The following is a 25,757-nucleotide window of genomic DNA, read 5'->3' as shown; positions in this document are numbered from 1 at the left end:
TTAGTCTACCAGAAATATTGTTATCGTGTCATCAGACTGATGTGTACTTAACAAGTTTTCCTAATTTATTTAATTGTAGAGACTTGTGAAACTGTAAATCAAATCCACTTGTTGAATTCAAATCAACTTTGAATGATACAACTTTTGTGGGTACCCACTGAACAGAAATTATTACCTACAAGGTCGCAATAATAGGTATATAGGGTGATCCAAAAGTGCCCCATCACCAGCACCAGGCAACGCCCCTGTAACTTTTGAGCAAATTGAGATAGTGACTTGAAATCTTGAGAGAGCTCTTAGGTCGAAGGAAATGACATTCAGGAGCACCCACAGTTTTCGAGGGACCACCCTGAAAAGGGACGAAAATCTCAGGGATTACAGTGGTGGGATACGACTTTTTGATCACAATGCACAATGCTAAATCTATGGTAGGTACCCATAGATTTAGTAGTTCCATGGTGTAGTTTTTCCATTTTATCCAGTTTTGGGCATAGGTCAGTTTTTTAATATGTACCTAGTTAAAATATGTATAATTGTAATATAAGTGCATAGTCTGTAAGAGTTTTCCTTTCCCATTTTCCTTCTAATTTTTCAGGAGCTTAGTTCCTTACCTAATTTTTATGAAACCATCAAATGAGGGGCTTGGAGGACACAGCACATAAGTGCAATTAACGAAAAAATCGAGGCGTTAACGATTACAAGCAGAAGTAGTCTGAATTTATATTCTGCGAAAAATTTGCTCCCAAAATCCAATTTTTAAGCATCAAATAGTCAATTCGGTTTGAACTTTCTTTCCGCCATAAGGATCCATGTAATTTCGGAATTTTAAACAGGTTTTCTCGAAGTAGCAAAAACTGCACTTATGCGCATTGCCTTCCAAGCCCCTCAAATATGGTTCAGTTTGTTTGGTTTATCACTACGCTTTTCATTTATAACAAAGGATAAGGTTCATTTAAAGAAATACAGGACAAAATTAACGAATATAATATTATATTTTAAGTATTGCAAACCCAGAAAATGAATTTCAACTCATAGCTTTGAACCAGATAAACAAGGAAATGCAAAAAAATACTTCAATGGATCAAGAAATAGTTGTGGATAAAAGAAGAGCTATTGCTTCAGATTCAGGCATTAGAACTTTTGCCACAGCTGAAGCTGAATGAGAATACAGAATGGACCCAATGTTTTCTCACTGGTTCCAAAAATTACCGCTTCTCTCTTCATGAGCAACAAAAAATATACATAAATCTGACGCTACAAAATTTTCCTCCTTAAGAATGAGCTAACATTTTAAGCTTGCAGAAACTGTGATTTTGTCTTTCCTCTGTTGCTTTTTCACAGTCAACTTAAAAAATTTCATATCTTTATTCTTTTACAAGTGCCTTGACCAGTAAATGTTTTGAATGGGTAAAAATACACCATAAAAGCATCTTATTTTGGATTGAAAAAGGTCAAACGGATTGCTGGTAATTATTGACATGATAAATGGCACAGAGAATTTTTATTAATGATTCCTTCAACTTCTGTATTATTAGTGAGGACACAATGAAAACTTGGATACATTTTTGGTCAGATTAAGAGTTGAGCTATCCTAAGGGATATTTAAAATCAGCAGTAAAGTAGATGAGAGTTGAATTCAAGACATTTGATCAGCTAAAAAAAGTCTGCCACCGATATCAATGTTATTCACATTAAACAATTCAATTACTCCATGAGCATTTTTCGAGCGAAGAGCATCAAAACACCCTGCAAAATATTTGTGATGGCTTCCAAGGACTAAAAAATCATACATTTTCTCTCTAAAAGCGTATGTAGAAAACGGTTCCCACACAGGAAGTTTCAACTCCTAAACGAGATACTGTACCAAATAATTTTGACACAGATCAAACAGAAGTTAGATGTATTACAGATATTTGTATTTTTGCCTTTGAACCAATGTTATTCGTAAAAACTTATATCTTATTTAGGAGTCAGACAACTTTTAGACTTCCAGACCATTCCGTTTTCCTAGTGAAATTATGAAAAGCAAATATGTCACCAAGTGCTTTGAGTGTATGCTTGACTTACAGCTCATAGTGCTACGCTGAATTTGAAAAGATCAAGGGCTGATTTACTAGGATTGGAGGAGTGATTAACAGTTTGATTAGAGCAAAGTTACTCAATAATTTTGTTAAGACATTGATTTTCGATTGGCAAAGGAAAATAGAATGATTTAACAGTTGAATTGTCATCAGTGACATTATCATTGCTGGTGGTCTAACAGCATGATGAAATTTGAGGTAATCAGGTAATTTGTTTGGCTTGGATGATCCTGGGTTGAATCAAAAGATACCAAAATTGAATTTGGTAATGAGGTTCAGTTGATAATTTTTTTTTTTCCAAAACAAAAAGTGGGAGGAAAAAGAGAGGCAGGGCTGAATTGCAGCTGGAGTAGAAACAAAAGGAATAAAAAAAAACCCGTATGGTTCAATTATATTGCATTTTGCAAAATAGAACCAAGAACATTCCAATGTTGCAAGGAATGTGCAACTTATATTCTATGTAATAACATACTGAAAACGTGAAAAAAATTAATTTTACAACGGTAATTATTGTACAAACTGATTGCGGTTGATGCACTTGTACGATGTTGGAGTTTTTTTTGCCAACGTGCTTTATGCTGAATTTTTAACGCACGTTCGCAAAAAAAAAACTCCAACATAGATAATTTTTGTCTTGAATTTATAATTCACCGTGAGTAAAGATAAGACTTGTTCCAATGATCACTTTATATTTGCAAGGTAAAAAAGTTGCACTATCTTAGCGACATTGGGATGTTCTTGGTTCTTTTTAGCAAAATGCAATCCAATTAATTGGTTAAATTATTCAAATTTGCATTTATCATGAGAAATCATTGCTTACAATTAGTAGCGCATAGAAACAATGAGTTGTGATACATGATCAGGCGCCTCTCTCACAGTAACGATATCTATCTTTTACAATCTGTTGGTCAACCAAGTCAGTCGTTGTCTTTCTCTCAACTCTTAAATATGTATTTTATCCCATTCTAATCAAAGATTCTAAGTATCAACCACATACAAATCATAATCTGTGCAGATTAAAGAAAGTGAGTAAAATTTCACTCATTATCACCAAGGAAATTCTTGGATGGATTTTACTGATGCTTTAAAGTAATGAAAAGGAAAAAGGAGAACGACAAAGATAGAAAGAAATTGGTTTTTGGACAAGTTTCAGTGCTCAAGATGCATAATTTCAACATATGGCATATTCTGGAGCTGTTGATGAGACAAAAGAACTGCCTCATGTTGAAGAAAAACTACTATGGACAAATAAGTTCTGAGTACAGGAATAGTTTTACAATTCATCCACCTGATATGATGAAAATTTTATCACACTTCTTCCCAAAAGAAGACAGTTGAACTGCCGATCCACCTTCAGTTCAACGCAGTTCATCATTAGTTTTAAGCAATAGCGCATAGAGCTATAAAAAGTTTTTGCCCGATTCAGAAATTCAATTGAAAAAAACGTAAAGTAAAAGGATGAACTTCCAAAAATTCAAATTTGCTAAAAGTGCTGACATAATTGGGAAGTGTCACCATGACTTTGATATGAGTATAAAATCTCAAAGGGTCGATGTTTTACTTCACTTATGCTAGAGAAAAGATAGTGCTTACAGACAAGTTGAAAACCAATTGAAATCGATTGGACATGATGAGGCAACATGCCAGTAAATTATTTCCAGAAAAAAAGATAAAAAAATCAGATACGCAAAAATTATCTAGCTAGGTCCATTGACTATTTTATAGAGTTGAAATATTTTCATGGTAACAAGTAGCATTGATTGTAACCTATTTACATGACTGAAGTAACAAACAATGAAAATCAAAATTTGTAAAGTTTTTAAATAAAATGAAAAAAAAAAAAAAAAAAAATGTACTCCTCGTGTTTTGAAGCTTTTGTAACCTAATACTCTAAAATATTTTGTACACGAAGTTCGAAGAAAGTACCACCCTCTTAAGTAAAACTAACGAGAAGTTTGGAGCCAGCAAAATTTCAGGAATATTTGATATGATGTTCCTTGCAGCCTCGAGAGGACAATGAATTTTTGAAATCTAACTTCTTGTGAGTCAGTTTCGAGAAAAATGGAGCTAAAAAGTGAAGTTTTCAGCCTTCTTGCACACACTTTTGAATGAAGATGTCAGGCTGCTGCCACGTCAGTGTGGATGCTAAGTATATCATTCAGTGAAATTTAGTTCTGTTGGTCTGTCTCATCTTCCCGACCTGCGAGGAAACAAAAGCTTTTTCAATCCCTAATCAGATTTTGCAACATTTCTACCAGATGTTGCCTGAAGAACAGCCATTAAATTCATTTTTTAGCCCTGCTTTTCGTCAGATTCGCAAACTGAAAGTTTTATTTCACATTGTGCTCAGGAGGTCATAAGGAATATCATATCGAGTAATACAAAAAAATAGCATTCGCCAAATTTATTGGAATTCCATCTGCAGTACTTCGTAAATTCAAAGCTGTGCTAAAGTTTCATTAAATGATAAGCGTTGAAAAATATTTTTTTAAATCTCTTTTGAGATAATTACTATCTCACGGATTTTAGGGTAAAATTATGGAAGCTGTGATTGCTGGCATTTATTACCTTCTTACAAAATTTCTTTTAGGGTGGCTACGACCACAAAAATGTAAGAGAGATCTGCTTGTTCGAGAACAAAAAACATTTTTATGACTCATGTTCAGCAAGAACATATTTTTTTTGTCTGCTTAAAACAAAGTTCTAACAAAAAAATACAGTAAGTTACAGTACATCTAAACATCGATTGAAGCTCAAATCCAAAAGATTTTAGAGTATTGAAGTGGCAAAACTTCTCTTGAAGTTCAGCTATATACATTCAGTATTTATAGACAACAGCAATTTTTCATGGCTTGATACTCAAGAATATTCAAAATGTCTTTATTTGAGATATTACAAACAATATGATAATGTAGGATAAAAGGCTTCAAAGGTTTTAAAATTTCATAGCTAACATACATGGAAGACAAAAATGGGTCAGTTGTTCTGGTCACAGAATCAAGTTTTGATGGTTGAAGCTTAAAGATTGACAAAACATATTAAGGACTGTTCAAATATCTCTTTCAATATCTCCACTGTTAATGGATGTAGAAAGAGCCCTGCAAACTTTGGGGGCTAAAAGTTATCCGTTGATTTTGATGAAACTTTGACACGTTGAAATAAAGTTCATCACCAGCACAAAGCCAAACAATCGGCAATGTAGGAGCCAGGATACTTGCGGTTGGTAATGCCAATTGTGTAGCATTTTAGCCAGAACCTAAAATCTAATTTCTCAGAAGAAACAGGAGTTTCTAATTCAAGCTGACGTTCAACTGTGAAGGGAGGAAAAGCTTGAGTGACAATGATGCAAAAAGCTTTAAAGAAAGGAGGAAAGAGAAATCGTCAATTATCGCCTGTGACACCTCCAGCTATGAGAAATTTAATACTTAAAAACTTTTTAGTGCCAGGCACTGTAATACTGAACTTTGAATATGATTTCTTTGTGCATTTTTGCAAAGACCATTGTTAGCAGAAAAAGAAGTAAGCAGCAATTTACTTAACATATGAGTGTATTGTCTGACTAATTTAAGTGGCAAAACAAAGGTACTAAATAATGTTTCATCAATTTTTTATCTTGACCAGCTTTCGACCTTCATAGTTGATTCTGGAAATGTTAGCAATTTTACTTTAAAATACTTCAAAAACTCTGATATCTAACCTCTATTCAGCAAAAAAACAACAACAACATTTCCCAAGTTAGACTACAAATTATCACCTTCATTGAAAAGGCCAAATAACTCCCCCACCATATGAAGTTTTAAAACTTCGAAACGATGTTGTCCGATGAGGCCCTGAAACACTTTAATTGAGTACCTGCGCATGTCCCACTTAAAGTTACTGTAACGAACCATAAAAAGGGGAGTAAAAACACTTTATGACTTCAGAATATTCATGAGTATCTGAAATTTTTTAGACTACCCATTGATAAAACCCAGGAGTCTGTTGAACTTCAATAGTCCGAATGGGTAGTCCACACAACTGACGTCTGAGGGCGATGTCACTTCTAGCAGAGAGAGCACGATTTATAGAATTAAATAAAGTTCGTCTCCTGAGCTGACGCTCTCGTAAGGCAACATGAATTCCAGCGATAGGATGCAAAAATGAGATAGGATTAGAATTTAACTTAGCACTAGTCTCAGTTTCACTTATTTTCACAGCTTCACCTTCGCTATTTGCAATATCGTCTTCAATTTTAACTTTGACGGCTTCCGAACTACCATCTTTAGTTCTAAATTCATCACTATTTTTTATATCCTTATCTCCGACTTTACACGTAGGACTATTGTACTTATTCAACAATCTTTGGATTGTTTCCGCACCAGCGTATTTTACAGAAACTCCCAATTTTTCCAGAAGACAAGCTGACTCCCACTGCTTTTTGGCTGAGCCTGGTGTAGCATCGGCATCTGATCTTGCTTTAGGACGCGTCTCGGCAATTAAACTTGCCCAGTCCACGCCCAGAGCATCTCCTAATGTCATGCGTGCTCTAGCTTCATCTTCAAGCTCTTCATCGGAAATTTCTTCAAAGTCTAATTGCTCCATGCCATCCTTTGGTTCATTTTTCAAGCTGGAAAAATATAATTGACAAATATGAATATGTAAGTATCTTTAGATTAGGTTTGCACTATTACAATATTTATTAGTTTTTACTTCTGAGTAACTTAACATACATGGCAATAATGCTTTGACTTAGAACTCGTCCACTTCTGATAGACGAAAGCTATTTCTGACATCGGTCTTGATACAGAATTGCCTTTGAATTCAGAAAATAAAATTCCCTGACATTTTCCTAATTTTGCTGTGATATTTAGGTAAAATTTCCCAACAATTGATGGTATGCCAGATAGTAAAAAAGACAATTTGAAATAGTTGTCAGGCCAAATTTATTGTTCAAAACGTCGAACCCATTCTAGAAAGCAAGTAAGCGTGACTTAACACTTATTCCCTGACACTTTCGTCGTTTTTCCTGATATTCCTCAGTTTTCCCTGACTGTGGCAACCCTGTTGATAAAATGTATCAGTATTTCAGAACGAGGTGAATCAGTGGCTTGCCCACAAGGATTCATTGAAACATCCCTACATATACTAACAGCATTATTATTTTGTGATTTCCAATTTACAAAAAAACAAATTGTGTTCACTTCACACCAGAGCGTGTGCTACTATTACTGATACTAACCTAATGAAAATTTCATTAGGCGAAAATATTTACCTGTCCTCTAGAGTATCCTGTAATGTGCCACTGCCGGGGGATAACATTTTATTTAGTGTCATCTTTTTTTGAGTTATTTTTCGGATATCATCTTCGATGGCCTCTTTCGCAGTCATGTCAAGGGATTTTTTGGGTAAAACTTGAGATTTTGTGCGATCTCCTCCTCCATCCTCGCGGCTCAAAATATCATCAGCTTCATCACTAATGTCGCTTAGTTCTTCTTCTAGAGGCCCACCGACATCTGTTTTCTTCTTGGAATCTAGATGTAACAGTGTTAAAATATTTAATTAAAAAAATGTCAAGGAATCAATATATTAATCATCACATTTAGAATTCATATTATTTTTCTTTACAATTAATTAACTGTTACAAAGTGGTAAAATATTGCTGGGTCCACACTATTTTGCAGAGCAAGCAGAGCCAGAAAGTTCAAATATTTCAATTAGAGTTGAAAACTTTGAGCTCTAATGAGTATTAGTAAGTTGAAGACTGAGACTATTTGACTACCTTGTTATATTCAGTTCGAGCCACATTTTTTAGTGATTTTTGCTTGTTAACCATTACATTAATAATCACATTTGAGTTTTACTGAACCACTCTGGGCAGCTGACTGTTTGCATTATGCCATAAAAAGTTAAAAAAAAAAAAAAACTCACGAGAACTTTGTTTTTAAATTCTGAAAGAGAACTTGACTGAATGACAATGATGCTTGGGAACGCATGGTTAAAATATTTTCTTCTGAAATTTTTACAAAATTTTGAAATACCTCATCATTATAATTTTCAATTCAACTTTGTAACCACCAATTTGAAATCATGATATTTGGAAGAAAGATGATCTAAATCTAGTATTATCAGGTATTTTTTGCATATTTTTCGTCTGAACTTCTTTGATTTACATTTACGTCTACATATTTGCTGATTTTCTTCCACACTGAGGTTATTTGTTCCCAATTGGTTGTTTACCTGAATTCTTTTCTTCTTCTTTCTTAACAACAGGTTCTTCACGAGCTACAGTGGGAGGAGGTCCTTGAACATTCCTTGGAGTCCAGTCCTTTCGCCACTCGCGATCTGACCAATCCTTTGAGTATCTGCCCCAGTCCTCATTGTTACCTTTTCTCCTCCTGTCCCAATTATCGTTTCCTTGATGCAGGTCAGAGCGCCTGGAAGAATTTAGGATAAATATAGGTTAGGAGTCTTAGTTACAAGTAGAGGATGTGATTATTTTGTTACAACATTTTAACTTAAATAAAAGGAGTAGAGACATACTAGATTAGTACATTCAACAACAATGCAAAATCAATATAATGCATGAAAAATAATTTTTTTCTTTTCGTTTTGGCATTTTGTCAAATTGTCAGATAGAAAATGAAGGCCAAAGAAGAAGAAGTAGTATTATACAAAGTTTATTTATGGGATGTGTCTTAACATCAGAGGTCATTTAAATCTCTGAGAACAATTAATATAAAGAGTAAAGAGCAAAAAAATGAAAAAAAGAGAGTAGTGGTAAAGGACGACAAGAACTGGAGTTGTAGAAGCAGAGAAAAACAGGAGGCGGAACAAACCTGAGACGGGGATCCCAGTCTCTATGCGCCTCCCAGTCATGTGGGGGCCTTTTGTCTTCCCAAGAATTACGCCCAGGAACTACCTCTCTGGAGAGATAAAAACAGATGAGAAACAAAGTTAGAGATAAAAAAATGAATTTTAAACAATAAAAAGTTATGCAAGTTCTGAAGTTAAATTAAAGTAAAGAAACACAAGGTATTTAAGTTATTTCATTGGATAGAGAAGATAAACGTTGTTGAGGATTTTTTATTAATAAAATAATTTGAAAACGATTTGGGTATGAGTGGGGTGAATCCTTGATGAATGCTATTTTAATTAAACGATACATTAATCAACTGCCATCTTCTCTTCATGAGCCACTACATCCTAATATGTTGACAAATGTTGTTTCAGTTCTGATTCAGCCAAACAGAAAATATCGAAGCACAATTATGAAATGATATCTGATTTCAATATTAAAAAAAGTTATAAAATGTATTATTTTTATTTGTAAGAAAATGAGCGCTTTTGTTTGGATGGACCTGTTGCAAACTCATGCTAGGGCAAAAAGAACGTTGCTCTTAGAGTAAAATAGCTTCAAAATTATGATAAGCCGATCAGAAAAGTCTACAATATACTTCACATTCAAGTTTTTGTTTAACTTTTCACATAATTATGTTCTCATTACGGTATCACAGGATCCAACTTTTCAATTGAAAACAGCAGAAGAGAAGTTGAACCCTTGAATTGGGTTTTATAAAAAGAAGATCAAAAGTTTACAATAGCTAAATAGGACAGACCTTCTCCTATCTTCTGGGTGTATACGAATTTGGCGAGTTTCTTCTCTTAAAGGACTATCTTTAAAGTGAGATCTGTCATCTGCTTCATTTAAGTATCTTGCAGTTCGCTCGTCCCGTACTGAAATTTCAAAAACAAAGAATTTTTGGTTACTCATTTAAGAAATGAATTTTATACTGTGACATAAGTTTTGATGGTAGAAACCTACATGGTATTTTCTTTGGAAATAAACGATGAATATTCCTCTAAAATCGTTTTCTTGATATCAGAGTCAACCAACAAAAGATGACTCCTCTATGTTTCTCTCTTCCACTGGGGTAAAAAACAAAAACTTAACAAATAGAGACTACATTAATTCAGTGCATATTGAGTGGCAAGAAAAGAGCTGCTATTGAAGTTTATGTACTTGGAAATATTTTAAAAAAATAAAAATTGGATCTTCTGTGGACTATGAATTTTAAAGAAATGTAGATTTTCTATTTTCTGATAATAATTTTTTTTTTCCAAAACGAAAAATTGAGTACATACATATACCACAAGGATAGTTAGAATCACAGTCATTAAATCTTACTTAATCTCAAAATTCGTCTGTTTGAACGTTTGGCTACAGAATATTGATGGTGAAACTACGAAAACATGTTTCTCTGTTTAAACTGCGATAGACTTTCTGTCGTAGCTAATTTTTTAAATGGAAAACACCTGAAATCATTTTTTAGAAGATTCCTTGACTTCCTTCCTCCCTGTGAAGTGTATGCTGAAAAAATTTCAGGCAAAAAAGTTGGTTCATTGTCTTTAGATAAAATAAAATAAAATGGGAGGGGAGCTTTTAAAACACAGCAAACAAGAAACTTGGATTTGTAGTTTCACTGTCACTATGCCTCAGCAACTTTTCTTAATTTTTTACTAAATTTCCAGTCTTTTTTGCTGCATGTTTTGGCATGTCTGATGCAGCATGTTGCATCATTCAAGATGCCTAAAAAAGAACAATAATGGATGTATCTCCAGATAAACATTCAATCAGTAAGGTTTCAAAGATACATACCTCTAAAGGGGCTATCATATCCTTTGTCTTCAGCTGCCAGGACTCTCCTAGCTTCAATTTCTCGACTCCTGGATAGATCTCGTTCTCGGTCAAGAACCCTTTCTCGTACAATACTGCGTTCATGCGAGCTCCGACGCTCCAGGCTTTTCACTGCATCATGCACTAAAATCCTTTCTAAGTTACGGTCCTTTAACATGACACGTTCTTTATCTACAGATAATTGATCTCGCTCATAGCTTCTATCTCGATCCCTTGTCTTAGTAATTGTTCTACTACGTTCTTCGCGAGGGTAATTATCGTTTAATTTAATTTTGGCACTAACAGTCCTTTCAAATGATCTTTCTCGCCCACGAGGTGTTTTCTCATCTCTCTCCGGTAAACGAACACGATCTTTGATGACGGTGCGACGCTCGGGTTCGCGCAGCCTCTCTTTGCCCCGTTCTAGCTCTCTTGCTTTTTCCTTTTCCCGCTCTGCTTTCACTTTAGCTAGTTCCCTTTGCCTTTGCCGTTCTTGACATCGTTCTAGAGCTTCTCTTCTTTCTCTTTCTCGGGCTGCTTCTCGCACTCTCCTTTCTCTTAATCTCTCATCTTCACCACCTGTAATAAGATAAGATCATTTCTTATAAATTCGGAAAATAAAAATAATTACGATAAAAAATTATCTTCTGAGCCTCCAATTGTTTTTTTTTTTTTTTTTACGTCAATTAGGTGAAGATTAAAAATTTTGGAATGTCTAGAGGTTAATTGCCCATTTTATTTAGAGGTAAATGACAAAATAGGAAATTTTAATTTACGTCAACTTTGAAAGCATTAGAGTTATGAAAAAGATGAAGGCAACTTTTTATCCATCCTAATTAAATTAATGTGACACAAACAAGTTGTTCTTCCTCTTTTCTTCTCCTGTTTCAAACCAGCATAGCAAAATTATGTACATTTCAATTATCAACATTTTTTCAAATTAAAGTTCGTCAGTTAGGGAGGGAAGGGGTGGAGCTCTCTGACTGCATTTTGAGTGGCATTTTAAGCCTTCATTACAGGGCACTTTTTGTGAAATCTTGCAAGTTTAGGCTCTTTCTTCTCCCAGAAATTTTAAATCCTCCCGACAACTTTTGCCTTCCTCTGTCCTCTTTATTTGGCTAAAAGGGTGCTCTGTTTTGAGACTTATAGATCATTTTAAGAAATTAATTTGCCTCCTGTAAGCGGTTTTCAGAATATAATGCTTTAATAAAATATTAATCTAAAGTGAAAAGTAAACATAAAACATTCGCCAAGTCAAATGAGTTTGAAGCATTTTTTGATGAAAAAATGTTTTTTTGAAGGAACAGAGAAAGACACAGCTGAGTGTCTGAAGAAATTAGAGAATTAATTACGTTTGTCAAGAGCAATCCTTGGTGCAACTCTTCGGTGATCATCTTTCATATTTCTTAATTTTTCATCCCGCCTTTTTTCATCGTTCCTAATGGATAAAAAGACACAAAAAAAATTAATAAAATGGATTCAATTAATTTATAAATATTCTTCACAGTGTTTTCAAATTTAAAAAAAAATTGCCCAAAAACCAATGCTCAACACTTTTAGATGTCATGAAAACCATAAAAGAGCACACTATCTGAGCCTACTTTTTCTCACTAAGGTGACCCTTTGCTAAACGACAATGCTACATGAGGGTTTTTTGTGGATTAAAACAAAGACACTTTTCCTGTACCAAGTTTTGTGCTAATATGTTCTCAGAGGGAGCTACAGCACCCTCTTTACCATATTTTTTGTAAAATCACTGCTTTTTCTGTATTTTGGCAACGGAAATACCTTTAGCTCATGAAAAGTGGCTACTTCTCAGGTTCCCAAGTACTATAAAATCTCAAGCTTAAGGAAGGATTTCGGGACGGAGGGTCTTGGATCGTTTAGGACAAAAAGCTTGGTAGTGTTCCCTGAAATACCCCAGAATTTCTTTGAACTTGGGGCAAAGCAAATGAAATCAGCACTAAATATTGTGGGAAGTACCTATTTTTTAGTCCGTAATCATTGACAAAATTCACAAAAAGTTGATTTCCTTAAAATATGAGGGGCCATGGTTTCTACTAGAGGTAGTTAAGGAACAAAATTGGGGGCAGATTGAAAGTCTTATTTTAACCCGAAGAACCTGCTTCTGCAAAATGGGTGTATTATCCTGATACCTCTTATAGATTGTAAGATCTCATTTTCATTCAACGACATTCCTTGTTTATTGCCTAAATGTTTTCTATTTCATTCTATTCACTCTATTTTAAGTGTCAAATTTATTTTAAGTGTCAAATTTATTTTAAGTTAACTAAAAGATTAGGATTATAATATTTCTTTCTTATCGGTTTCAATACAGAGAACTTGTACAAGTACAATGATCAACAAAAACTACCTGATATCATTTTGTCGATTCCGCGGAGGTGAAACTTTTCTTGTTATAATGTGTTTTTCTGGAGTTAACCTTGAATTTCTTAACTTTTCTGGAGATTCTTTCCTTTTAATAATTTTCTGGTGTTCACTTCTTCTACATGGAGTGATTGTTCTTCCTTTAGATTTGGGCGACTTGCTGCGCACCCGTTCTCGGGGTTTTTCATATTCTCTTTCCCTCTGCCTAGATAGAGGAGAAACACTTCGATGCTTGTCGCGATGATCAATCGCCAGGTGTTTACTGGCTCTGGGAGAGTGTTTCCCTGATGAAAAAAAAAAAAATTCTCACATTAAGAACGATGCACAAAACTATTTGGCTTGGATGAGAACTTCCTGAAAATGAATCGCTAAGTTAGAAATTATGTCATCTCATTTCCATTCAAATATTTTCATTTTTTTTTTTTCCAGTTGCATAATTGATTGAAACAAATTCATTTTCTTCCCTTGCCCAAAATTCAACTCTTGCTGTAAAATTCGAGCGGTTTGGAAACATTGCAGTCGGTTTTTGCGTTTTTCATTTACTCAGGCGCTTGGAGCATTTATAAAGGAAGGAAATGCTGCCAAAATTAGAAAGATGTAGACACTTTAAAAACGTGACATGGTGTGGATGATATTTTTATTCAAGGTAAAACTATTTCTCATAAGCCCGAACTTAGTAGCCTATCATTTTTTGAGTTGTATCATTCATCACAAATGAAACTTCAAAACTCAGATTTTGCCACCATCCTCCTTCTACAACAATTTTCAGTGAATTGAGTAGGCACAACCCGCAGGCTCCTTTGCTCTGGCATGCGATGCAATATGTTGATTCGTAACGCTAGGTAGCATCAACTGCATTCAGTTTCAATGGGGAACACATATGTGCAAGAAATACAAAACTAACGGATACTTCCGAGGCTTTAATTTTTTAAAGCACCCGTAAAAAACGTTTCACAGTAAACTTAGTTCACTATCCACAGCTTTAATCCTGCAGAGTTTCAGAATGAAATCTTTCAACATTCTGCAAAAACTGGGGTAACGTGAATAGGAGTAGATAACACGCACACTAGATGAAAACTTATTCAAAGTTAAACTCACTTCCGGGAGACTTGCATTTTTCGGTTGGAGGTGTGAAAGCATGTCGATTGTGTTTACTCGCAGTTCGTGAAACAGGGGAAAATTTGGATGAAGATTTTTTGGACGAGGGACTTGAAAGTTTCTTACCAACTGGGCTTCTACTTCTACTTAGATGTCTATTCATCACAGGACTTTTTCCTTTGATAGATTTACTGAAACAGAAAGAAAAGTTAAACAATTACACGAATATTATGGGATGAGAAATTGGTATTATTATGAGCGGCAGGTTTGAATTCACTCATCGAAAAACGTTAAAAATCTCAGTTTGGAGTTAATTTTAACAAATGTTGATGTTTGCATCGTACATGAAATCTACATAAAATTTTAATTAGATAACATGCATCAGAACACTTCAATTTTAACTTTGTCTGGTGGTCCATTGTTCAATCACTAAATTTTATTTGACACCTTGGAAATGTTCCCATTTTTAAGCTACTCAATTCTTGGCTTCTAGACACACTCTAATGTACCTCTCAAGCATATAAAAATCTAGAATTTTATCTTTTGCGATGATCTCTAAGATGATTACAGTTAAATTTTATATGCAAAAAAGAACATTTGAGTGCTATCTGTGGGCTGCTGAAAGTGTGGAGGGGAACCATTTTATTATGTGCTCTTTCACTCTCATCGAGTCCAGAAGTTCTTAAAGTTTCTTTGCTTAAAAACATACAAATACATATTTTGGGTACTATTCCTTGATTTTTTGAGTTGAAGTTCTTTTAAAGGAGCCTCTTCTTCAGCATGATAATACAATCTCACGTACCTATACTTGATTTTTTTGGAGACATGCTCATCAGAATATGAAGAGGCGGACCTCCTTTTGGTTTTGCCTGGAACTCGATTGTGTTTCCTACGACCTGAGTCAGAACTAGAGGAGGAGCTGGATTCTCCAGAGCTAGAACTCGAGACACTACTGCTCGAATCGGAGGAGTCTGAGGATGTGCTTCGGCCTACCTATGATCAAAAAAATTTCGAGGAATTGTTATTTAACAAAAAAATAGGACAGAAAAAGGGGGCTAAGAGAGAGAACACTAAATGAGCAAAAACAATTTATAATCTTCCGTTTTCTTTATTATTTTTCCTCTTTGTACTTCATCTTAAATATATTTGATGAGGAGAGATCAAAGAAGCACTTTTCGTAACAAGTTAGAGCTGTAAAAGAAGTCACATCACTGCCAATTTTTGACCAAAAGAGCTCAACAAGGTCTCATTTTTTCGGTTTTTACTCCATCTACATGAATATGTAAACCGATTTCTTTTAGCTTTTTCTGTTCCTTCTAAAAGTCTAATTATTGCATTACTTTTTGGACAGCCAATGTAAACAAAGATGTGTGTTCTAACACTAGAGAAGACAAATTGTCACAGATAGCTGTTCTTTAATGAAAGTTTTGTCAGAAATTCATTAGCAAATTGCTCCGAGGAAGTACCTATCCTTGCTCCCTGCAGTTGCATCATGCTACTTTCCTTACTTGAAATTTTCCAGATTTTTTCTAAGTTTCCCTACACTTGCTCAGAAAAACAGAACAAAAATAATTCAATATTTAAAACAAGTTATTCGAAAATTCACACATTCATTTTGAACTTTAAATTTTCGTCTATCATTACTTTAAAAAGCCCCAATGGGCCTGTTGCATGCAAGAGATATAGCCGTGCGAATAGACTTTTTAGAGATTAAATGACACGAAAATTACGATGATCACATTAAAAAAGTCTGAAATACACTCCTTACTGCGCAATTTGCTTTGTTAGGAACGCACTTTTTCAAATTTCCCGCGTCTGGGGGCAGTTTTCTAACGGAATCAATTAACAGCAACTCGCGGCTATTTCCGGTCAACTATAACTGACAACATAACTTAAAAATCGGAGCTCGTGATTTCGTGAAATGAAATGTATAAGGATTGCGTTGGATATTTAAAAGTTGATTGATTTGGTTACCGCATAAAGCGTATATGGAGCACTATAAGAGATCACGTTGGGTTTGTAAACAAACTGAAGGAAAAATAACAACAACAACAACAACAACGACTCTTCCGGAAATCACCGGGCCCGCCGTTTGCTTGTTTCCGGTGATAAGAAAACTGCCCCCAGACGCGGGAAATTTGAAAAAGCGCGTTCCTAACAACGCAAATTGCGCAGTAAAGAGTGTATTTCAGACTTTTCTAATGTGGCCATCGTAATTGTCGTGTCATTTAACCTCTAAAAAGTCTATTCGCGCGGCTGTATCTCTTGCATGCAACAGGCCCATTCTCTCTTTAACTGGTGGTAAGTCATACTCCAGACTCTTTGTTAAAAACTGGTTCTTCCTGTCACATAACATTTCCTTTTGATGGCAACCGACAAACCGCAATTTGCTCCCTCTTCAAAGTACAAAATAAAATAAAAATACTTACTCTTTTTGAACACTTTTTGATACCCGATGAGAGTTTAGAATGCTTGGAAGAAGAATAAGCCCCGTGATGATCTTCATCTCCTTTCCTTTCTTGCTTTTGAAGTTCTTTCTGAAGAAGCATCAAACGCTTCTCCAACACCTTTTCATCTGCACCTTCCAGATCAGTCGAGTCCCACTTATCCAAACCATCGTCTGGGCTTTTGCCCTTCCGCTCGCCTTTGTAGACACGGAGCTAAAGAGAAGGAAACAACAATGAATGAATGCAATGATTCAAATGAAGCAATTTTTCTTCTGTGCTTCCAAAAACAAAATAAATCTTGATTCTATTTGAACAGATTTAACTAGCGGGTTGATTATTGAAATTGATTGACAAAGCTATAGACAAAGAAGACATAGTGAGTATGAAGCAATCCTATTCGTTGAAATGAGCGGTTTCTATAGATTAAGGAAGAAAATTATAGACTGACTGTAGGGACTCTTGTGGGTTGCAGTTAGTTAGTCTATTACTCATCTTTTTTGCCCATTGCAACCACCCACTTATACCAATAGGATCTCTCTATATCCCTTTTGTATTCTTTGTCTATAGCTTTGTTTCTCCATTTCAATAAGTGGCCTGCAGCAATGTTCTGCCTCCTCCCGAGCACTATGGTTCAAGAACGAGCTTTGGAGCCAAAAATTGCAAATTTTTAGTCGTAATTTTAACAAAATGTTTAGCGAGTATTGGACATAGATTTTTATCAAAAATGGAAACTCGATAATTTTAACCTGAATTGTGTTTTTCTGTTCCCCTGAAAAATTGGATTACATTTTGCAATTAGGAACTATAATCTCAGACTCATCCAGAAAATAACTTTTGTACATAGGGAAAATAAAGTTTCATACGTCGTTTCTGAACTGAGTCAGATATTATAGTTCCTAATTGCAAAATGTAGTCCAATTTATCCTCTCACTTCAAGTCCCCTTTTCACAAGCCCAATCACAATTATTAGGTCAAAGTATGACTACACCTACAAGTTTTCTAAATGGTTTTAGTTAACAATTTCAATTCTGTAAACCTGATAATTAGACACTTGATAAATGGGTGATAGCTAAAAAGAAAAGAATACCTGATAGTCTATGTCCTTTCGACTGCTTCTTTTCAAAGAACTTAGAACAATATGAGAATTTGAGTACCTGGAACAAATTTCAATGCAGTTTTTAATGTTGTAACTAGAATAAAGCACAATACTTATTTACTTACATCCCATTTTATTTGATTATCAAATTTTTTCAAAATGCTATACGCACTTTAGTGCATCAAGTTTTCCTTTCATACAAAATGAATCACTGCGTGAGGTGATTATCACCAAATTCATTATCAAGATTGGAGGCATTTTAGGTATCGGATGTCATTGTTGGGACATCCTGCTGACTTTACATTTTATCCAGAGGCTGTTTCTTCGTTTATCATTTGATGTCACAACCTGACAATAGCTTCTCTGATCTTGCTACGTTCATCATCAGGTCAGATAGTTTATCAGTTCACCCTGGCAATTGTCATGGAATGCCTGAAATAGCTCCAGAATGTTGTTTTGTATTGATTTGAGGATATGAAGCAACGCATTTCGTAACACGGTATTACTAGTTTTATTGAAATAAGACATGGAGTTTTGGACTGAGGCTGTTTACATTCTCGAGGCCTAGATACGAACTGAACTGGTAAGAGCAACAACGGTGAAGCCACCGCGGGGAAAAATGCAAGTATGTGCGCCTTGCACTTTTCAGTGCATTGTTGCCGATTTACGGCTGAAATTACTTATATTACAACACCCCCCCATAATGAAGGCGTATAATCGTTTCGTAAAATTTTAAAATTATAACCAATCCCAGTCTCCTTACGAGAGACTCCCTACAGTCTCCTTACGAGAGACTCCCTAGCCTCGTCTTACAAAAATGTTTTTGTTAAGTTTAGTTATTTTTTCTTAATCTAGTTACATCAAAAAAAAAATTATTTTTGTTTTCTTGAATCTTAATGCAAATTTACAACAGAAGTTTAATTATTACTTTCTTTCAAACAAAATTATCAGGTTAGTATTTTGTTTAGGCAAAACATATGCTTCGCTGGTGTCAGTGGTTTTGTTAGCATATCTGCCACCATTTCCTCTGTTGGCAGATACTCTAACGATAAAACTTTTTCTTGGATTAAATCTCTCAGGAAATGATGTCTGACAGCAATGTGTTTCGTCCTACTATGGAATTTCGGATTTTTGTGGAGTTTAATTTCACTTTGATTGTCATTAATCAGTTTTAGATTGAATTTTTCGTTAAAAATTTCAGTGAAAAGATTTGTTAGAAACAACCCTTCCTTGCCACTTTCGGATACGGCGTAATATTCTGACTCTGTTGATGATAAAGCAACAGTTTTCTGTTTTCTCGCTTCCCATGAAACAGTATTATTGTTAATTTTATACACATATCCAGTATAAGATTTACCATCCTCAAGATTTCCTGCCCAATCGGCATCAATAAATCCTGTGAAAACAATTACATCTGAATTTTCTGATTTCTTGTAAAGCAACCCTTTCTCTTTTGTACCTTTGAGGTACCGCAATACACGCTTAGCTTGTTGCCACATTTCATTCTTTGGGTTCTTATTAAATTGGCTAAGGTAGCTAATTGCATACGAAATGTCAGGTCTTGTGCAGACCGATAGGTACATCAAGCTCCCAATTAGTTGCTGGTATGGAATATCAGTGTTTATTTCTCCCTTTTTATTTTTGTCTTCATTCTCATCCTCTTTACCCTTTTTTATAATTGGTGTTCCCACGGGTTTACAGTCTTCCATGTGAAAACGTCTCAATATCTGATTGATGTAAATTTCCTGGTCAAATTTAACCTCACCCTTTTTTTCATCTACGTGGACGTTCATCCCAAGTATTTGTTTTGGTTTCCCCAGATCTTTTATTTTAAATGCGTCCATTAACCCCTTTTTGACCTTATCTTTCATTGCATGATCTGAATAGAATAAGAAAAAATCGTCAACATAAATGGCAAGAATAAAAATGCCGTTTTTTGATCGCGAAAAATAGACGCAGGGTTCTAGCCGCGATTTTTGTAACCCAAGGGATGTGATAACTTCATTGGCTCTCTTGTTCCAGGCATGAGAGGCCTGTTTAAGGCCATATATCGCCTTTTTTAGTAAACACACTTTGTGTTTTTGACTTTTATCTTCAAAGCTTTCGGGTTGATACATATAAATCTCCTCTTCAATTTCTCCATTAAGAAAAGCTGTATCAACATCGAGATGTTCTAATTTTAAATTGAATTCCACCGCTAAGGCAAATAGCATTCTCAAAGTCGAATGTCTTACGACCGGGGAAAAAGTTTCATGATAATTTACCCCTTCTATTTGTGAGTATCCTTTAGCAACCAATCGACATTTATAGCGACTTATCTCACCATTCGGACCTCTTTTTATTTTAAACACCCATTTATTCCTGACTATTGGTTTATTAGAGGGAGGATCAACTAGAACCCAGGTCTTATTTTTAATTAATGATTGATACTCATCTGACATCGCCTTAGTCCACTCAGTTGCATTTTCCGAGTTCATTGCCTCATGCACTGTCACAGGTTCGGCGTCAGCAAAAACAGAGGCGTACTGCGCGTACAATGCTCGATTCTCCGGGTCTGGATATCTGCATACCGGGGCTCTGTCTCGGTCCGGGTATCGTTTTCCATCATGGTCAATTTCCAGCACCGTTTGGTTGGTTTCTTCATCACTTGGCTCCCATAAGCTAGCATTTGAATCGTCAGCAGTTGACTCTTCTGATTCTGTCGTATCTTCTTCACCTCCTTTATCTTGCGTCTTCTTTCTTCTGTCTTCTTCTTCTTCTTGGCTGTCTGCTTCCGGCCGTATGGCATTTGTTGGTTCATGGTCTAGCAAAATCCGCACTTCGTTGTCTGCGTTGTTGAGAAGTTTAATCGTTTCATTTTCTCGAAAAATGACGTCACGCGAGATGATCATTCGCGAATCAATTGGATCGAAAAGTCTATATCCATGTTCCGCGTATCCCACGAAAATATACTCTTTGCTTCGACTGTCTAGTTTTTTAAGATATGTAGTAGTTTTAGCAAAGACTCGCGAACCGAACACTCTGAGATTTTTTAAATCTGGTGTTTTGCCGTGCCAGATTTCGTATGGGGTTTTTTCGGAGCCGCTTTTTGGGGATCTGTTCACGAGATAGGCAGCTACACGGGCAGCTTCGCCCCACATTTCTTTATTCAATTTCGAATTGAAGAGCATAGCACGCACTTTTTCAACCAACGTGCGGTTAAGGCGTTCGCTTTCGCCATTAAGTGAGGGCGTATTTGCTGGTGTATAACCCAATTCGATTCCTTTAGTTTGGCACCAGTCTTTCATTTCAGTGGAGCTGTATTCCCCACCGTTGTCAAGTCGTAATTTACCGACTCGTAAGTTATGCTTCCGCTCCGCAAACGCTACATACGTTTTTATAGTATCGAAAACTTCGCTCTTATTCTTAAGCAAATACAGGCACGTAAAACCGCTAAAGTCGTCGCGAAAAGTCACAAAATATTCTTCGTCGTTGCTCCATGCTGGTGGGCTTATTTTTCCGCAGACGTCCGTGTGAATAATTTCAAGTAGGCGTGTTGCTGGTGTCCGCATCTTCCCGAATGAGGCGCGCGTTTGTTTGGCTTTAGGACAAACGTCACAAATTAATTTTAATTTATTAAACTGATTTTTAGAAAAATGCAAACCCTCCGACATTGTTGTTAGTTTTTTAATATTTTCGATGCTTAGGTGTCCTAGTCTCCGATGCCATAGCGTCAAATCTTCAGTTTTTGACACGAAGAAAGCTGTGTTTTGCAAGACACTTTTAAGAGTGACAACGAACAAGCCATTTTTATCGCGTTTTCCGTGCATAACAGGGTAATTATTCATTAATACGACTATTCCTTTTTCTGAAAAGTTTACCGTTCCTCCGTTTTTAATAATGCAGTTTATCGATATCAAATTAGTACAAATATCGGGCGAGTATAAGACATCATTGAGCTCACATTTGTCTGTTATTACCTTTCCCATCGCTTCAATTTGTATGTCAACACCTTCTTTGGCACTAGATACTCTTGTATTAACGTTTTTTACTGAGGTCATTATGTTAATTTTATTAGTTAAATGAGAAGTGCAGCCGGAATCAAAGACCCATATGTCCTCGCAATACTCATTTTCTCCCCCGTGAGCAACGAAGGCAACATTCTTATCAGGTCTAGGGTTTTTACCCGAATTGTTTTTATTATCATTTTTGTTTCGAAAAAAACACTGACTTTCGTCATGGTTTGTTTTTTTACAAATTCCGCATTGACGGTTACTGTCTCCACGATTAACTGATTTATCATATTTATTGTTTTCGGACCTATCATTATTCTTGTCAATGTTAACTCTGCAATAACGACTTATGTGTCCAGCTCTTTTGCACCGGTGACAGGTTCTTTTCTCCTTTCCCAGAAAGGCAACAGCCTCTTCGGTTTTAACTGCTTTCTCTCTATTATGCTCTGCCAAAAGTTTACTTTTTAAAGTTTCAAGGGTCTTATTACCAACTGGTAGAAAATCCCATCCTGTTTTGAATGATCTGTATGAGTCAGGTAGTCCCTGTAATATTTTATTAATAAGCATTTCATCTTTGATTCCAGCTTCTAATCCCTTCAACTGCACAAAGAGTGTTTCAAGTTTGCTCACATAAGTGACCACGTTTCCATTTTTTATAAAATTCAAACCAAAAAATTCTTGATACAAGGCACTTTTTTCTTGCTCAGTTGATTTTCCAAAGAGATTTTTTAATGTCGACCACATCTCATGGGCATAGGTGCAAGTCAAAATGTGAGTCAAGAGGCTCTTATCTATTGTAGTTACAATTATTTTTCTCGCCATTGCGTCTGACTCATTCCAGGTTTTAAGTTTATCCGCGTCTAAAAGAGGTTTAGCATCGTTACCGACCGCTACATTATAAACCTTTGCTGCTTCCAAAAAGATCTTTACCTCAAATTTCCAGAGAGTGTAATTCGAAACACCCTTCAACTTCGTAATGGTCGAGAAACCGGCACTTGTTAGAATTGCATCCATTTTTGTGATCTAAGCTGATCAACACAACAACAAAAAATACATAAACTGTCCGCTTTTACACGAAAAAAAAATTGTCCGTGATAATTTTTCGATTCAACACAGTCGCACAACCACAGCACTTTTATTTTTTTAATGTTATCGGTTTTCAATCTCGGGTTTTTTTTTTTTTTTGGTTCTTAATTTTTAATTTTTTAATTTCTTATTTTTAATTTTTTAATTTTTTAATTTCTTAATTTTTAATTTTTTAATTTTTTTTTTTTAAATTTTAATTTCTTAAGTTTTAATTTTAATTTTTAAGGTTATTACACTCCACGAATTCTGCGCTCCAGGGCTTCGTGTCGAGTTTTCAGTTTTTTGCACTTCTGCGCAATGTAGAACCCTATTAATATAAGGATCAGTAGAAATAATAATGCATATAGCATTAGGTCATGAATATCCAGATCACTTTTAATATTAATGGTGTTTTCTTTATTGTCAGAGAACCAGCCCATTATTAAGCACTTCGCGACTCGTAGTAAAACGTAACGAACGGAGAACGATCAACGAACACGTAATGAACGCACGAACAAGACACAATCCACGAATCGAAAGAAACTCCATCTCCGTCTTCGTAATTCGGTTTTTAAAAATAAAAACAAATGCAGATGCGATCACTGGGCCCATAACCTGTTGTTTTGTATTGATTTGAGGATATGAAGCAACGCATTTCGTAACACGGTATTACTAGTTTTATTGAAATAAGACATGGAGTTTTGGACTGAGGCTGTTTACATTCTCGAGGCCTAGATACGAACTGAACTGGTAAGAGCAACAACGGTGAAGCCACCGCGGGGAAAAATGCAAGTATGTGCGCCTTGCACTTTTCAGTGCATTGTTGCCGATTTACGGCTGAAATTACTTATATTACAACACAGAAGCTGTGTGAAATTAATGAAAAAAAAACCAAAAAACTACCCAAGATAAAAAGAGGAGTAAGATAAGTTCCATCAAATACATTTTCTTTTCTTTGTTTTTACTTTCTGTTTTTTTTTAGTTTGTTTCAGTGGTCTTAGTTATTTATTCAACATAGTTCTTTGGAGTTGGTTTTAAAGTTAGTTTTACAATTTACTACTCCGTCTACACGGAAAAGTTTGTTCTCAACTCTTCCTCTTCCCATGTTCTTCACAAAAGTTTATTGGCTCATATTTCAGATTATTCTAAAAGCCTCCTCACACCTCTAACACCTCCTTTTATCAGATCCACATTTGATGTAATCTCTTATCTTTCTGTAGAAGTTGACCTTATCAATTCATTGAATCTTATAGTGTCCCTCACATTAGGTTCTTTAAGAATAAGAAGATAGATAATCACAGAATTGAATAAAGGATTAGAGATAATGAAGTGAAAACTAGAGAATCAATTATATAACTCCTTACTTGCAGGACTTCTCGTAGGGACAGGTGCCATTTTGGACCCAGGCCTTGCAAATTCCTTCTGTGCTTGAATTAAATCTTGAACCTAATCTATCAAATACACTAGGACGACGAGAATCTTTACTATTCCCATTTGTCACTTCACTCGATGCTTTTAGTTTTGATTGCTTCGACATCTTGTTTCAACCTGAAAAAATAATTTAATTGCATCTTTCAGAATTTACTCATTAGTTCACAAATTCACTTCTAAGAGGATGAGTGCTCCGAGAGTGCGAAGTTCCAGAGATGCTATTCCATTACATTTTTGTCAACTAGATTTCCAAAGAAAAATGAAGTATGACTGGAAGTTTGTAACATCACAGACACAGATGCATAGGTTCGCACTTCGGATCATCTTGTATATTCTTGGAATCTAGTGCATCAGCCACAGTAATGTAGTGGTTAAGCCAATTTGTTGACAACACTTGGGTCCTTGGTTCAATCCTCACGAATGATAGGTTTAGAAGAGCACTTAAATCCACCATCGTTGCTGTGAATGACCATGCTCCTCCAATACCCTATCGGTTCCTTTGAGACAACAGGGTGGGTAAAGGACATGACAATCAGGTAGTTGTCAGTCTGCACTGTTTGGCTGTGTTGCTATGAAATCATGGATAATTTATAGTGAGCGTTACTACCAGCACTACCAATCGGTCGAGGATTAAAGCAACGTAGTTCAACTCGATGGGGAAAAACTAAAGTTGACATAAAATAATTTTCCTTCACTACCAGTTGATGCGGATTTCTTTGATTTATTTAGATAGATTGATGTTGGTTCATAATTCAATTTAAGGTCAACTAGGTTTTGCATTGCCTCTGCGGAGATACTTATCAGGAACTAATGGAGCAGATTAACATTTCAGGATAAACCAGTAATCGATCAAACATCGCTGCATTACCCTGTTTAACGCAAGTCTGACCTCATGGTGGAACTGTTGGTAGAAAAATGGTGGCATAAAATTCCTTACAGTAATCGCTTAAATTGAAAGAAGGGATATAATGAGCTGGTATGATATCATGAAGTAATCCGAAGCGCCGTTAACCCATGTTTACAGTGCTACTGTACCCTGTGAGCAAGATGACGCTGAAAAAGCCTTCAGAGGGATGGCCAGTGGATTGGTTGAATAAAAACGATTGGCTCACCACAAAGAGAGAACTCAGGCACGAAGTGAAATAGATATGACCATAATTTTAGGTAAAATCAAGTCGAATAGGATGGACACAACTAGAAGTGAGGTTAGTGGAACAGATGGCCCTTTGACTTGTGATTACAAACTATTTTCAAACTAAAATGAATTACCGTTCAGTGTCACAAAAATATATCCGCACATTGTTAGGAGAAACTTGTGAACCAGACACAGCACATATATTCTTAAGCATTAAACAACTGTCAAAAGTTTCAATACTCGACATTCATCCCTTGCTTGATGAGAGCTCGGTGTACTTTTCTGTTGCTTGAATGTCTGCCTACATCGTTGCCAGTTTATAATTCGATCACATTTCCCACGCGAGCTGGAACTGCACAGTTTCACTTGGT

The 25,757-nt window shown here is 35.6% G+C and overlaps 1 protein-coding gene across 3 annotated transcripts; it reads right to left on the bottom strand.

The window, feature by feature from the left end:
* Positions 1 to 973: 973 nt before the first annotated feature.
* LOC109029616 (uncharacterized) lies at positions 974 to 25,677 on the bottom strand. 3 transcript variants are annotated; one of them, XM_019040147.2, is made up of 14 exons: positions 25,521 to 25,677; positions 24,185 to 24,368; positions 17,755 to 17,821; positions 16,650 to 16,880; positions 15,023 to 15,213; positions 14,221 to 14,411; positions 13,109 to 13,406; positions 12,087 to 12,172; positions 10,717 to 11,313; positions 9,677 to 9,794; positions 8,897 to 8,983; positions 8,298 to 8,494; positions 7,333 to 7,591; positions 974 to 6,687 (listed from the first exon to the last, which is right to left on the bottom strand). In XM_019040147.2, exons 2-14 carry the CDS (start codon positions 24,355 to 24,357, stop codon positions 6,030 to 6,032), a joined length of 3,153 nt encoding a protein of 1,050 aa, XP_018895692.1. In that variant the 5' UTR covers positions 24,358 to 24,368; positions 25,521 to 25,677; the 3' UTR covers positions 974 to 6,029. The 3 variants fall into 3 exon arrangements, with proteins under 3 accessions (XP_018895692.1, XP_018895695.1, XP_018895693.1); XM_019040150.2 differs by having other exon boundaries at positions 14,347 to 14,411; XM_019040148.2 differs by lacking the exon at positions 25,521 to 25,677 and adding an exon at positions 25,364 to 25,513.
* Between the last annotated feature and the right edge of the window lie 80 nt (positions 25,678 to 25,757).

The sequence above is a fragment of the Bemisia tabaci genome, chromosome 7, assembly GCF_918797505.1.
Source record: "Bemisia tabaci chromosome 7, PGI_BMITA_v3".
In the NCBI taxonomy this organism is placed as follows: domain Eukaryota; kingdom Metazoa; phylum Arthropoda; class Insecta; order Hemiptera; family Aleyrodidae; genus Bemisia; species Bemisia tabaci.
This window is presented reverse-complemented; position numbering and strand designations above follow the sequence as displayed.

What these genes read in the sequence shown, in the direction of transcription:
- LOC109029616 (XM_019040147.2), bottom strand. Translation starts at nt 24,357, where the DNA reads ATGTCGAAGCAATCAAAACTAAAAGCATCGAGTGAAGTGACAAATGGG. An exon ending in GAAAGGACATAGACTATCAG is followed by an intron (nt 16,881 to 17,754) that starts GTATTCTTTTCT and finishes CCTTCTCTTTAG; the next exon opens with CTCCGTGTCTACAAAGGCGA. An exon ending in ATATGATAGCCCCTTTAGAG is followed by an intron (nt 9,795 to 10,716) that starts GTATGTATCTTT and finishes TTGAAATTTCAG; the next exon opens with TACGGGACGAGCGAACTGCA.